Raw genomic sequence first — 15,588 nt, 5'->3', positions numbered from 1 at the left:
CAAAACTCTCCTTTCCGACGTTTAAAGAATGACAAGTAAACCGTTAATCAAGCATCGTTTAGATATAATCCCTTATAAACTAGTCACTAATCCTCATAATCCTGCTTTAGGCATCTATGGCCAGCACGACCAATTTTTACAGAGATTATTTCTTGAGGTAGGAACAGAAGCAATTTTGGATGTTTAACTTATAACTGATCCTACAAATAAAGAAACATTAAAGGAGATCCAACTAAACATTAGTGTAGACTTCAAGAAAAGTTGCATACAATAATAGTGAAATTACACTAAAAACCAATGGAATACTATTAATGTACAATTGTACAGAATACATTTGATTCTTAATGTACATAACCCTATGTGAATGAAATAACCAACAGAAACTAAATGATCCCTACGGCGTCTGTTCGACTGCTTTATTCCTGAATAATTTACAAATGCCAGTCCACCCAGTCACAAATCAGTGAGTCTAAGCGAGTTAACGAGAAACAGAACGAATCCTTTTTACATGTTTCTCGACGTGTTCTTCATGTTCCTAATATAATATAATTTTTAAATCTTGACAATTCGACGAATTCTTTAAGCGCCGACTTTCTGCGCTTTAGTATCCACAATCTTCAAAGGTTCAACGTGTTGTTTCCCCTGTTGCTGAGACCAGTAAGCATGGGCAGCTAAGACCCTGTCCAGAAGATCCTGAGGCACCGGCTCTCCCCTTCGTTGTTGCGGGGCAATGCTTGCTGTATGTACTAATGTCTTCCATTTATCCTAATATAAACCAAAGCACCCCACATCACATGGATGATGGGAACAATTATTAGCTTTGCTAAATATAGATTAAAAACTAATGAGATCTATGCCTATCTAGAAGTACAACTCATATGTCTCCTTTTGCTTCTAGTCAATCATTTAGAGCTGTCATAAGATTCACTAAGCCATATGAGCAACAATTTACAATATAATAAAACTATGGGATCATCAAAACACGTGAAGCATCTTGTCATATGGCAAGAGACCTACTTCTCATGCTGAAAAAATTATCTAAGACGTGTGGTTTCTAAGTCCAGACAATAATGAGACCATGACCTTGATTTGCTAAGATCAATATGTGACAAACATCATAGATGTTTAAAAGAAAAAAAAACTCATTTTTCCCAAGAACTGGCATAGCATCCATGTAAAAGGAACATATGCTCTTACTGCATCAAAATACAGAAACAATTGTGGCAATAAGATGTCTAACCTTCAAGTCAACATAAGTTCGGTGATCAGCATCCTCAAAAGCACGCATTTTGACATCACGCCACCTGCATTATCAGAGATGATTAAAAACTCAGTTCCCTAGTGGACAACAAAATTCGAACTGCTTCGCTGCAAAGAGGATTTAAATTTCCTATACCTTCCTGTTCCAAGATGCTCCACAGCTTCAACAAGCGCTTCTACCTCTGCAACTGAGAATGGTCTCCGTATTCTACGCTGTGAAAGTTCAGAACGTTTGCTTTTCTGGTTCAGAGGAACCATAGCCAGTGCCTCCGGGTTAACCGGAGGAACTATGACCAAAGCTCTAGAATCCGGAACAGCTACATCAGTTGATGGATCGACAGGATTTATAGGAGATAGATCTGCTTGATGGTTATTGTCATTGTGCTTGTCCAACTTAGTCTCTGGAGGATCTGATGAAGCATTGGTAATCCCCAATTCTGAGATAGGACTGGATCGTCGCCTGAGTATAACAATATTAATTAGTCTGAACACAACCAATAATTATCGTCAAAAGTTATCGCAACAAATGATCTTTTCTTTATTAACTGTCTAAACCATAATTATGCAAAAGCATATATATGCTCAACTCTTCCACCATACCTAGTTAGATCCTGATCTGCAACATATGTCGATGAAGAAGCAACATCATTAGGAGATAATGATGGACAAACTTGGGTGAATTTAGGCTCCAAAGTAAAGCCCAAATTATCGAGGTTGCCGTTCCGGGAAATACCAGCCTGCTCTAGAGTTCTATTGTCATCTCTCACCTTCTTTCCCTGGAGAACCATCCCCACCCGCAATCCACTTTCGAGTATAGCTGTGACTGCCTCCATCACTGTTCTCTGCATAAAAGAAAATTATCATAGTGTTGAGAACTTCAAATTATACAATACAGAAAACTTTCAACATCACTATAAATCAAAATATTTTCAGCTGCTAAAGTTATCATTCCTCGATTTTAAAGCTTTCTGCATATCACAGAATTCTTAAGTCCACCACTAGAGAAAGTAATAGAACATTTGGTGCACACGGATGCACAGAATGTTTAGGGATAAAGAAAAAGGAAACAGAAAATGAAAGAGGAAGAAATACCTTCAATGAGCCAACAGTTGCAGTTTCAGGAACCTCTATGTAAAGCTCTGGCACCTTGAAGGACTTAATGCTAAATTTTACTGGAAGGATAAATTGGACCAATGTCAAAAGTCTTAGAAGGAAAAATATGACAATCCAGAAAGAAAGAAATGTATGGTATCAACGTAATTAATTGAAAACATAAACGAAATCCAAAATCCCTTACCATTAGGATCCTTCTTGTGATGATTTTTGACTATGACTGAATCTGCAGTAACTGTAAAGCAACACAGAATATTACTTAGTATGATAACATAAACCACTGGGACCTTCAATTGCAAGGTTGATAATAAAATATTGACCTCTTGGGATGGCATGAGAGGTACTAATGTCTCGCTTAATTCCCTTTTCAGGTGAATTTGAAATGCTTTCACTACTGGCCTCCTGGTAATATGCAAAAGCAAAGCCATGGTCGCTCAATTTCCTTCTCTTGGAAGGAACTTCAGGTTGGTATCTCTTGCGTGCACGTACGCTTTTCCTATTGACGTAAAAGGACTCCACTCCACCGTCTAAAACACCAAATCCATGTAGTTAGAAAATCACATGAAAAGACGACAGAAATAAGTATAAGAAAAGCTTATGCTGATAAAATCTCAGAGGTATAGCCTCCACTTACTCGTGTAAGAACGCTCATATTCCTTCAACTTAGGAGCAACTTTCCAGCGCCGAGATGTCAGCATCTTCCTTATGCTTCTGTATCCAATTCGTGATGTTGTCCTAAAGGTCCTTAACTTAGTGCTATATCTATAGCAGCCAAAAGAGTTGTCGTCATCATCTCTAACACCTAAGTTTACACTGTTCCTTTGCTTTACAAAAGAAGCTCTAGGAATCAAATCCCTATACAAGGATAACTGTACACTACTCTCTGGGTTAATTAAGGCATTGTTATTAACATGTTTTTCAATTGGACCCTTTACACTGCAAGTGTTAGTCACAGTTAAGTTGTCAATCTGCTTGCTGTCATCATCTAACTGTTTTTGAGTTCCTGAGATTTTACTATCAAAGTCTTCAACTTTAGCGGGGAGATTTCCGTCAGCTACATTGACCTCCTTGCAGTTTTCCAATGTCACGTCAGAGTCAGAACCTATAACAGTAGAAGTATGCTCCAAGATGGAACTATTTTCTGCATAATAAGGTTTATCGAGATCATATTTTAGATTCTGCTCTCGGGCTGCAGGTTCTGGTATATAAGCGCTTTCTACACAACTCCCCTGGTCGAGGCACTCTGATTTCACAGCTTTATCTTCTTCCACTTGTTCACATTTAATACCATCCCTGCAATCAGAAAGCTCGTATTTTCCTTCTGCTACATTACTAGAAGTAGAGCTTTCGCTCTCCTGTAAAAGCTTCCCAGCAACAGCCGCCAATAATTCAAATGCACAAATTTGATCATCGTCAAATTTTTTACAGGAACCTCTCCTCTGAAATAAATCAGAATCGCAGAACATACTTAGCAAAATCATACATAAATAAGACTTCAATTAGACAATTTAACAGTTTCAGTATCCTTACTCTAACTGATCTGGGAGCTTTAGGTATAAATGGAACGTGAAAGCCATTGAAACCAAAATCTAGCTTCTTCTTAGACACCATATCTCAGGAAGCATGCCAACAAGTGATGATCCAAAAGCAATTAGCCAATTTACAAATTTCACCGCGATCTACACAAGAAAAGAAAGTAAGTTATTAATCATACCATAAAGCATTGACCAAAAGCAGATATGTACATCATTCCAAAGTTAGAAAATTAAGAGCATTAAATGACTAAAATACAAAAAGGCACAGCAAAAAATGTAATTTTTCTAAATGAAGCAAACACATTTTCTCCAATACACTGTTAGCTGATTGACAAACACAAGGAAAACATACGTCTAGACGAACAATCATACAATATACTATATGCAGAACCTAAGATCCTTCCAGTACACAAATCACAAGTATATGCTAAAATGCTTATTATAGAACCAAAAAAAAACGAAAAAAATTAACTCTTTTGTTCATAAAGATGAATGAAATAACAGAAAAACTAAAAAATTCTACAGAATTCTAAGTAAAATATTTCATGCCTTTTAAGAGATCCAGCTCTATAGGCCAACTTCTAGTTAGCAATAATTCAATCGAACAGCTGGTCAATTACTCTAATTTCTCTTTCGAGTTCCATAATCTGGAGGATATAAGCGTATAACTCTCTCTCACTTACATCAATTATTACACAACCAAACTGAAAAACAAAAGAAATTCAGCAAATCCGATCAGATCTTCACGTGATAAACCTGAATTTCACCACAAAATTCAACCAATTCTCATCATCCGAATCACACATCAAACTCTTATTCAAAACAGCAACAAAAATCGCATCAGAAAATTGTCAAAAACTGCCACCTACCGCAAGAATATTTCAATATAACTCAAAGCAAGCAAAAGAAAAAGGAAGAAGAAGAACATAACATGGAATAAAACGAATTACCAGAGTAGAAATCTACGTATTGTGTAGGAGAATTTCGAATTCAAGCCATGAATTAATTGCAAAAAATGGAAGAATATACTTATTTATTACTTTTATTTACTTTTTTGGTGGGTAAGTAAAGTGAAAGTGAAATTGTGGACAGGATTGAAAAACCTCTGGGTTTGGTAACTGCTAAAACCCCTTTTGTACTCTTTTTATAGTTGGTGTGTCTTATTGACCATAAATAAATTTAAAAATAAAAAATAAAAAAAATAAATTGGACCACCTATTTAAAAGGGTAATATTGTCCAATAAGTTAGAAGGTGTAGACCAACTATATCTTAACCCCTTTTGTTTCGCTCACCACCACTATTCTCTCATCATCCCCATCTCTTTACCTAGTACAGGTTCTACCTTCTACCACGTGGATATTTTTGTATGTGTTTATACCTTATTTGGTAGAAGAAAAAAATAATATTTAAAAAAAAATATTTGAAAACTCAATTTTAATAAAGGTATACAGCAATAACAATAAACAAAGTAAAATCTCATAAATGGAATCTAGGAGAAATAGTGTGTTGCAGATCTTAACCCTACCTTATAAAGATAGAGAAGTTATTTTCAATGAACTATCGGCTCAAGACAAGCATATTCACATCAGTAATGAAATATCGAATATTGGTTAAATTAACCCTTAGCAAATTAAACGATCAAATCAAAATAGATGGATTGAATAGCACCCAAAGGTGTGGTTTAATGGCCAATAAAGTGGAAGGAGACCCATGCGATTTTTTATTCAAGTTCCACTAAATGTAAAACAAAAATTAGTTGATATATGTCTTGCTAGGCGGAGTTACCTAATTTCTATATTGGTAGGAAAAAGAAAGTAGCTTTCCCAGACCCCACTAGTGAGATTTTACTGGATTGTTGTTGTTATTATATATTGTTGTTGTTATTATATATTGTTGTTCCCATTGCATGTGGCACTATTATTATTTGTGAAGTCGAAGTAATTTTTACAATGGGTAATAACAAAAGTTTGTAAATGTGCGAAAACTAAGCAAATACATTTATGAGGAGTATGACCTAAGATTACCGCTTGGAATTTGGAAGACACACAGATCATATTCATAAAGAAAGTTGTTGAAATTTACAAGTCAAAGTAAAATTTAGAGAGCAAATTGTACAGAGATTTAAGAAAAAGGCAGTCTAGTGCATAAAATATTTTATGTTCATGCGGCGTTTGAAAAAGGACCACATCTCAAAAGTTATACTGTAGACAGTTTACTATAATGCAAGTATTAGTCGCTATTTCACAGCCTAAACTTGTATCTATAGGTCACTGAGAAAAAGCTCTCCTTCAAAATGTACATAAACTTACGAATGAAATTTTCATATAGATGAATTTTACAAGTTGAGGAGAAGGAGGGGAAATAATCGAGTCTCTGGATATGGAATTGCCTCTATTAGGGAGCGTTTTACCCCCTAATGTGGAACTTCTTAGTGTATTATTTGAATTTTGTCGGGCCCATGTAAATACCGGATAGCGAATAAAAAAAAAAAAAAAGATAAAAGCCCATGAGGGCATGACCCCATAAATGAAAGGAAGAAAAGGATAGGAATAAAGATAACGCAAAGGACCACACTTACCAAATTTTGACGCACTCTTTTAGCAATTTTCATATTTATCAATTAGAAAGCAAAACCAAACAATTTCTTACAATAAAAAAGAATGGACAAGAATGACGCTCTCAAAATTTACTGATTTAATTAATCCTATTTATATTGAAACGCTTCACTATTTTCAAAAAAGTAACATAAAAATCTTTCATTAAGAACAGAAGAATTCTGACTATCTTCACATATTATTTCTTGATGAGAAGCAGATAAGTCAATTGGGTACGTCACCATTATTTTATACCATGCCACGTTCATAATTTACGGCCGACTCAAAATTTTGCCTTAAGTCTAATTTATATATTCTAATAATTAATAATAAAACTATTTGCACCGTCGATATATACTATTCAACGTATATTAAGTTATCTTAACTCGTTGGTTTTGGCTTTAAGAGAAATTATTATGTGGATTTAACTGAACTTATCGTGTTCGGCTCAGATTATACGGTAACAAACATATAAGAAGATAACACATGTTTAGAGTTCACTTAATCTAAATGTTAAATTGGAATCGAATCGAATATTTTCGCAGCGAGTATATTTAAAATAAAAAACAAAAGAAAATCACAAAAGGAAGGAGACAACGCATTCATCAAAATGGAAAGCGGAACAGACACGAAAATGAATTTATTAGGGATACGCAGTCTCCTGCCGTACATCTTTTACCATCATTATCTTCTTCATTGTAGTAGTTGAATTGACTTCTCTCTCCATTTCTTCTCCTCATTTTGGTCTTTTACGATAAGGTCTATATATAACCCTCGTTAAAAGTTTGACCCATATCCAACCTTACCATTACACTATTGGCCCGAATACCCCCTGGACTTTACGATAAGGTCTATATATAACCCTTGTTTTTTTAACAAAATACTTTTTTTTTGTAAAAATTGAAAATTATTTGTTGAAAATAATTTCTTCAGTTCTTAAAAAACGAAAATATTTTGTTAAAAAAACGAATTTTTTTTCCTGTTTTTACAACGAAAAAAAATAGGTTTTTTTACAAATTTATTTTTCCAGTTTTTACGAAAAAATCTTTAAAAAAAACTAAAGAATGAAGAAAAAAACATTTTTCAAAGCGAAAATAATTTGTTGAAAATATTTTATTCAGTTTTTAAAAACTAAAAATGTTCTAATTCCTCTGTTTTTACATTTTTTTCATTTTTTACAAATATGTTTTTACAAAAAAAAATATTTTGTTAAAAAAATGATTTTTGCAATTTTTTTAAAGTTTTACAAAAGAATTTAGAACATTTCCAAAAGAAAAGGAAATTTCTTTTTGTGAAACTTTAAAAAAATTGCAAAAATCATTTTTTTAACAAAATATTTTTTTTGTAAAAACAGAGGAATTAGAACATTTTCAGTTTTTAACAAAATATTTTCGTTTTTTAAAAACAGAATAAAATATTTTCAACAAATTATTTTCGCTTTTGACAAATATTTTTTTCTTCATTTTTCAGTTTTTTTAAAGATTTTTTTAAAAAAAATGGAAAAACAAATTTGTAAAAACTGTTTTTTTTTTTGGAAAAACAGAAAAAAAAAATCATTTTTTAACAAAATATTTTCGTTTTTTAAGATCTGAAGAAATTATTTTCAACAAAATATTTACAGTTTTTACAAATATATTTTTACAAAAAAAAAAATTTTATCAAAAAACGAGAGTTATATATAGATCTTATCGTAAAGTCTAGGGGGTATTTGGTTCCGTTTAAAGTCCAGGGGGGGAGGGGGGGGATATCCGGGCCAATAGTGTAACGGCAAGGTTGGATATGGGCCAAACTTTTAACGAGGGTTATATATAGACCTTATCGTAAAGTTCAGGGGGTATTTGGACCTTTTCTGTAAATTGAATTAACTATCAAATTTTTCCTAATTGAATTCTATTACATCGAATTTAGAAGTTTAATTGCACTACTTAATTAACATATGGGAGGAAGAACGAATTAACGACACGTCTTCAAATGAAAAAAATTATCCATGTTCAGTGTATACATCAAACCTATTTTCACTTACTTAAAAATAATTACTTTTATTCTCACATCAATATTTCACTTAACTAAATTTATGTAATTCATTGTCAACAACTAGTGTTATTACTTCTTTGTTTTAGTTTTGTGTGAATCTATTTTTTTGGTCTGTTTCAAAAATAATAAATTTTTATTTAAATTTGAAATAAGTTAACTTAAACTTCTAATTCTATCATTGACGAGAAATTTTTAATAACCACACAAATACTCTGACATGTTTAATACCATAAGTTTCAAAAGAATTATACACACACAAATATTATGGCTTGTTTAAGATCACAATTTTAAAATTTAATTTTTTTCTTAAATTTCTTACGCAACTAAATAGGCTCATATAAATTAAAACGGATGGAGCATAGTTTTTTCCTCTTCAAAACCCATAAAAATACCAATAAATTCATGGTCTATCCCCACCCGAAAAAGGTATAGTTATTGTAGCATAGAATTAGCATATAGTTTCAGACTTTAGGATATTCTCTTCTGTAACTTTGTTTTTCTTTTGATGATATATAACTTAAAATTTAGAGACAAAATGGGACAGCTGGAGCTACGAATACCAATGGAAAAAAAAATTAAAAAAAAAGACTAGTTACGACGGAGTTTGTTCAGCCAATGAAGCAATGGATTTGAAAAAGCATAAACGAATATTTGAGGGTAAAATGCAGAGCTGGCCAATAGTGCATAAGATATATATATATATATATATATATATATATATATATATATATATATAATATATATATATATATATATATATATAATTTGGCTATTATTTTTAAGAACTGTTAAAAATATACATTTCACAATATTTGACGACCTCAATTATAGTTCATGAAAATAGCAGAAAAATGAAAAAGAAAAAGTACAAATGCAGTGTGCCATGCACGCACTATTTTTAAATGTAAAATTAGTACTTACTATACTTTGTTCAATTTCAATTGACATGAGGCAATTTTCAGTCTGATACGTTCTACTATAACAATTGTTAATCTTTTATTAATAAAATTATTCTAAACAAATAATTATCAAGAATTTGAAACCACTTAACCATATTAAATTTAACTTTCAACGACTATCTTAATAATTTATTTCTTTAGTGTACTCATATATTTAATATTTGTATTCAATCAAATTAAGATCATATTATAAAATATGAAAAACGTTTATTTTTAAAGTCTTCATATAACAGAAAAGTTACATCCTCCCACTAAGCCTATAAGCAACTAAGAGAAATGAGTGGACAAAATAAAGTGGCTGTATTGCTTCCTCTCTCTTCATTATCTCATTCCGAATAATAATTAAAAAAAAGTGCACTGACGACGACCAATGTTTACACTGAATCATATTAAGAGTCCTTTTGGTGGAGCGGTAGAAAAATACTTATTTTAAAAAGTTTTTTTGTTCAAATATGCTTTCCGGAAAGTTTACTTTTGGATAGAGCCGTCAATATAGGCTTGGCCCGTTGGGTCAGTCCAGCCCAATCCGTAATTTAGCAGGGTTGGGCTAGTATTTTTGGAGCCATTTTAAAAATGAGGTTTTTAAGCCCCGCCCGAGTAATCCCGTGGCCCGTGAGACTTGAGTGAGGCTGGGCTGGGCCAGCCCGTGGGCCTAATAAAAATACGTATTTAATATATATAAAATATAAAAAGTATATGACACAAAAAATAACATGAAGAGTATCCCAAGCTTAAAGTTTATTAAGCTCATCATATTAAAAGATCAAAGTCTTAAAACGTTAATTAATTTAAAAATTTTAATTATTCTTAATATTTAACTAATTAAAATTGCATACAAATTGTAGATGTAGATGAAAGTGAAGATGTCAAGACAAGCTTCTCACAAGCGGATTCAAATGTATTTGATGAAGATGATGTGTTGGATATCTCATAAGCGTATGGACGTTCTCTTGAATACTTTTATTTGAGTTTGACTTTTAGTGAATAAAATATAGTCTTGTCTTTATTTTTTAGTGTTCATTGTGATATATTGGAATAATATAAAAATTATTAAGTTTTGTGAAATTTTTCCAATAAGATTTTTTTTAACTTTTAAATATTTATCCTTTTTAAGTTAGAACTTAAAGAAAAAATATAAAATTATATTTTAAAAACTAATGGGCCGGCCTGTGGGGCCCGCAGCCTACATAGGGCTGGGGTGAGCTGACCATTATAAGGCCCATCAAAATGGTGGGTAGCCCAGCCCAGCCCGTCAATTGCTAAAGCCTACGTGGGCTGGGTTGGGCTAGCCCGGCCTCGCCCATATTGACAGCTCTACTTTTTGAAAATAGTTATTTATGTTTGGCCAATATTTTTAAAAAGTAATTTGAGTATCAATTTACAAAAAGGACTTTCAATTTTAATTAGTATTATTTGTAATAGAGAATTGAATTTATAAAATATAAATAAAAATATATATTAAAGATTTTAGTCAATATAAAATATAATTATCCAAAGAAATAATATTGGTATATGGTGTTACTTAAAAATCTACTCCATAAATCCTACATGAAAGAACAGATTTATTAATAATAGAGAGATTATTTCCAAGAAGAATATGAAAAGAATAAAAAACGATGAAAATAAGAAAAATAAAGAAATGGATGGTAGAAAAAAGAAAAGAGGGAAAAAAAAGAAGTAACTAATGAGGGTTAATTCGAGAAATATAATTTTTTTGGTAAGGATTTTTGTCTTGAAAAAATTAATTGTTTGCTTCTACTCCTGCTTCATAGAAGAAGCTAAAATTTGTAGCTTCTTCCTAAAGCAGAAAACTGCTTCTGTTGTTGCTCAAAAGTACTTCTCTGTTTTGGCCAACACTTTTAATTTTCCAGAAAGTACTTTTTTGACAAAAATAATACTTTTAACCTCCTAGAAGTTTGGCCAAACATGCTCTAATATAGTATATGTCAGTTTGATCCAAAATATCACGTAAGTTTTTTCCTAATTCTAACCATATACGTATGACACGTAGAATTACTAAAGGTTGTGATGGAATAGTAAGTATTACTCCATCCTTAACTAAAAAACTCAATCAAGTCTTGTGAATGAAATTACCTTTCCAAAATAAAATTTCCTTACACAAATTTTAATTAATTTAACCCTAAAACAAATATCAAATACCAAATAAATTAAAAAAACACAACAGCGTAGATTTACTCACATTGCTCGAATCACTGTGTCGAAAAGGTTATTGTATTAGGGAAAATTATATTTATATATAAAGGTGACGTGTCAAGACACGTGGATTAGTCAAATGGTCAAAGAATCGCAATTAGCCACGAGTCAGGAGTTACAACAGATACGAGCAAAGAAAGAAGAAGAGGCACGGGACATCAGACAAGTAACACGAAGCCCGTACCTATTTAAGTCATTTATACCCGAGAACAGAAGAAATGAATCTGACAATAGAAAAGAGCGCAGATACGGCATTTAATGAGCATTAAATGTTGAATACGTTAGAGAATATATTTTGAATGTAATGATTGTAACGTAGCATTCAATGTCTTTAATTACTCATAATAGCCTCATTATGATTCGGGCAAAACGTATATTCTCAAAGGTACCTATAAAAAGGAGATATATGATCAGTTGTAGGGACACGAAATACTATTGGAATAGACATTGATTTATTTGTTTCTCTTGATTACCATCTTGCTATCCAGAATTACTTCTTTTTATTCATTTTCTTGATTATCAGTAACACGAGTTCTTCTAAATTTTTAGCTTTGACTAAAAATCTATTTTTTGGTTAAACAAATTGGTTCTGTTACCGGGAATCTGATAATCTATTTTCTTTTCGCTTAACTTTCCTTGTTGCATCAACTATGTCGAACAACAATGATAACACTCAAGGAAACCAAATGAATCAACAAAATCAGGAAGATCCACAGCATATTAACGCTCGAGTTTCTACTCCACACAGCTCACCACGACAATCTCGTGAGGGTATTCCTGATGGGTCTCAAATAAACGAGCATGGTCAATTTGAAAATGCTGAAGCTGTTGATGAGGCTTTGCAGAAATTAATTGCTGCTCAGGTCAATAAAGTTGTTGAGGCACTTGTTAATCAGTTACCTGTTGCAACACCCACACCTACTCCAAATAACAACACTTTGGAAAACCCTCGTTCTGGGCTTGTTAACTCAAGCGGTGGACGAACTCCCAGCGAATCTCAGGAGAGAGAACCAGGTAATGTATTTAATTCCGATTTACAAATTTTAGTACTAACCTTGCAGAAACAACTCAAGGAGCAAAGTGAGCGCATAGAATAGATACCCGGGGTGCCACCCATAATCAAAGGGGTAGATATGGATAAATATTCGCAACAATCCTGGAAGCCGAGTGCTGCTCCACTTCCAATTCCAAAAAAGTTCAAAATGCCTGATATTCCAAAATATGATGGAACAACAGACCCACGCGACCACGTGACTGCATTCACAACAGGCGTAAAAGGCAATGATTTGACTAAGCAGGAGATTGAATCAGTATTAGTCAAAAAATTTGGTGAAACACTCACCAAAGGAGCGCTAACCTGGTATTCTCTTTTATCCGAAAATTCTATAAATTCTTTTGTTGAGCTTGCAGATTCTTTCATCAAGGCACACTCGGGAGCTCAAAAAGTAGAGAAGAGAATGGCGGATATTTTCAAAATCAAGCAAGGGGACTCAGAACTGCTTAGGGAATTCGTGGATAGATTCCAATGTGAAAGAATGACATTGCCACGTGTACCTGACAACTGGGCAGCTATAGCTTTCACAAGTAATTTGAGTGAAAAAAGCTCGGAAGCTACGAGGAAACTCAAGGAAAGCCTTCGAGAATTCCCCGCTACAACGTGGAATGATGTTTATAACAGGTATAGCACGAAGCTGAGGATTGAGGAAGATACTGTTCCACAATTTCAAAAAGAAGAAAAGGTAAGTTCGAGACGTTCAGAGTCCGAAAAAAGATCCGGTAAAAATAGGTACGAGCCTTATATGGGACCTGCGGGAAAGGACTCACGGTCAAAGCAAGATCACCAAAGGTACGATCATAAATCTTGAAATAGAGAATCAGGTTCTTCATCAAGATTTAGAAACGAGCGAAACAACCATGAGTCGCGAGATGATGATCGAAAGTTAAAAGCAAGGTTCAGTGGTTACAACTTCAATGTCAGCACCTCCGAGCTCGTAGCTGTTTTGCGAAGCATGGGAGATAAGGTTCGATGGCCAAAGGAGATGAGATCGAATACCAAATAGGTGCAATCCTGATCATTGGTGTGAGTTTCATAACGACCACGGACATAAAACGGCATATTGCAGATTTTTACAGAGCGAAGTTGATCATTTATTAAAACAAGGGTATCTTACTGAGTTGTTCAGTGAGAAAGGCAAACAAGCTTATATGAAGAACAGACAGGAGCCTCCAAAACCCCCTTCCCCCAAGAGAACTGTCAACGTTATAAATGGGGGTGAAGACATCAATGGTATGTCATATACTGCTGCTAACAAAATTTCCAAAGTAACAATTACCCAAGGAAAACGGGTGCGGCAAGTTTTAGAAGAAGACAACATTACATTCAATGATGCAGATGTAGATGGCGTGTTAACCCCTCATAACGATGCACTGGTAATATCTTTAATTGTATACGATACTAATGTAAAACGAGTTTTGATTGATCCAGGTAGTTCCGTAAATATTATTCTATTAAGAGTATTACGTGAGATGGAAGCTGAAGATAAAGTAATACCAAAGGCACATACTCTATCTGGGTTTGACAATTCCAGCGTCGTTACGAAAGGAGAGGTAACGCTCACCACATTTGCTGAAGAAGTCGTCAAAGATACAAAGTTCCAGGTAGTAGACATGGAGATGGCTTACAATATGATTCTTGGGAGACCATGGATCCATGAAATGGATGTTGTTCCTTCAACCTTGCATCAAGTCATTAAATTTCCAGCACCATGGGGAATATGTCAAATCAGAGGAGATCAACAGGCATCTAGGAACATCAACTCCGTGCCAGATTCAAGTACAAAGGGTGAAGAAAAATAGCAATTACAGAATCCAGTTGAGGATAACATAGCGTCAACCTCAACTGAACAAGAACAAACAGATGTAGATTCAAGGCCCGATTCCATTCAAGAACCAGAGGAAAATGAAAACATCAAAATGATGATAGAAGAGCTGGAGGCTGTGGTTTTATTTATACACTGGCCAGAGAGAAAAGTGTATATAGGAGCCAATCTTAGCCCGGAGGTGAAGCGGAAGTTGATTGAATTTTTAAAAGCTAACGCAGACTGTTTTGCTTGGTCCCATACTGACATGACAGGGATACCACCGGAGGTGATGCCTCATAAACTAAATGAAGATCCATCATATCCTTCAGTCAAGCAAAAGAAAAGAAAGCAAGGAACGTTTAAGAATCAGGTGATTCATGAAGAAGTCCAAAAATTGCTAAAAATTGGTTCTATTCGTGAGGTAAAGTATCCTAACTGGTTAGCCAACACTGTTGTAGTTCCAAAAAAGAACGGTAAGTGGCGGATTTGCGTAGATTACACAGATCTTAATAAAGCCTGCCCTAAAGATTCTTTTCCACTGTCACATATAGATCAATTAATTGATGCAACTGCAGGTCATGAACTATTAAGTTTTTTAGATGCATATTCAGGGTATAATCAGATTACAATGGATCCAGGAGATGAAGAAAAACCTTCCTTCATAACAGACAGGGGGACTTACTGTTACAAAGTAATGCCCTTTGGTCTAAAGAATGCAGGTGCAACGTATCAGAGGTTAGTTACCCAAATGTTTCAAGAACATTTAGGTAAGACTATGGAGGTATACATCGATGATATGCTCGTTAAAACTCAGCATTCAGAAGATCATATATTGCATCTGTCTGAAACGTTTAACATTTTGCGGAAATTTAATATGAAGTTAAATCCCGAAAAATATGCATTTGGTGTTGCGTCAGGTAAGTTCTTAGGTTTTCTTGTTTCTAACTGTGGTATTGAAGTGAATCCTGCACAGATTAAGGCCATTGAAGAAATCCCTGATGTACTTTCAAACAAGAA

At 33.7% G+C, this 15,588-nt stretch overlaps 1 protein-coding gene across 1 annotated transcript; it reads right to left on the bottom strand.

Annotated features, from left to right (window-relative positions):
- Positions 1-223: 223 nt before the first annotated feature.
- Positions 224-5,026, bottom strand: LOC109220326 (telomere repeat-binding protein 3-like). The gene is made up of 10 exons (XM_019384788.1): positions 4,859-5,026; positions 3,904-4,052; positions 3,008-3,812; positions 2,694-2,900; positions 2,558-2,608; positions 2,353-2,432; positions 1,861-2,102; positions 1,397-1,720; positions 1,241-1,304; positions 224-765 (listed from the first exon to the last, which is right to left on the bottom strand). Exons 2-10 carry the CDS (start codon positions 3,982-3,984, stop codon positions 580-582), a joined length of 2,040 nt encoding a protein of 679 aa, XP_019240333.1. The 5' UTR covers positions 3,985-4,052; positions 4,859-5,026; the 3' UTR covers positions 224-579.
- Between the last annotated feature and the right edge of the window lie 10,562 nt (positions 5,027-15,588).

Source organism: Nicotiana attenuata, unplaced genomic scaffold, assembly GCF_001879085.1.
Source record: "Nicotiana attenuata strain UT unplaced genomic scaffold, NIATTr2, whole genome shotgun sequence".
Classification (NCBI taxonomy): Eukaryota; Viridiplantae; Streptophyta; class Magnoliopsida; order Solanales; family Solanaceae; genus Nicotiana; species Nicotiana attenuata.
This window is presented reverse-complemented; position numbering and strand designations above follow the sequence as displayed.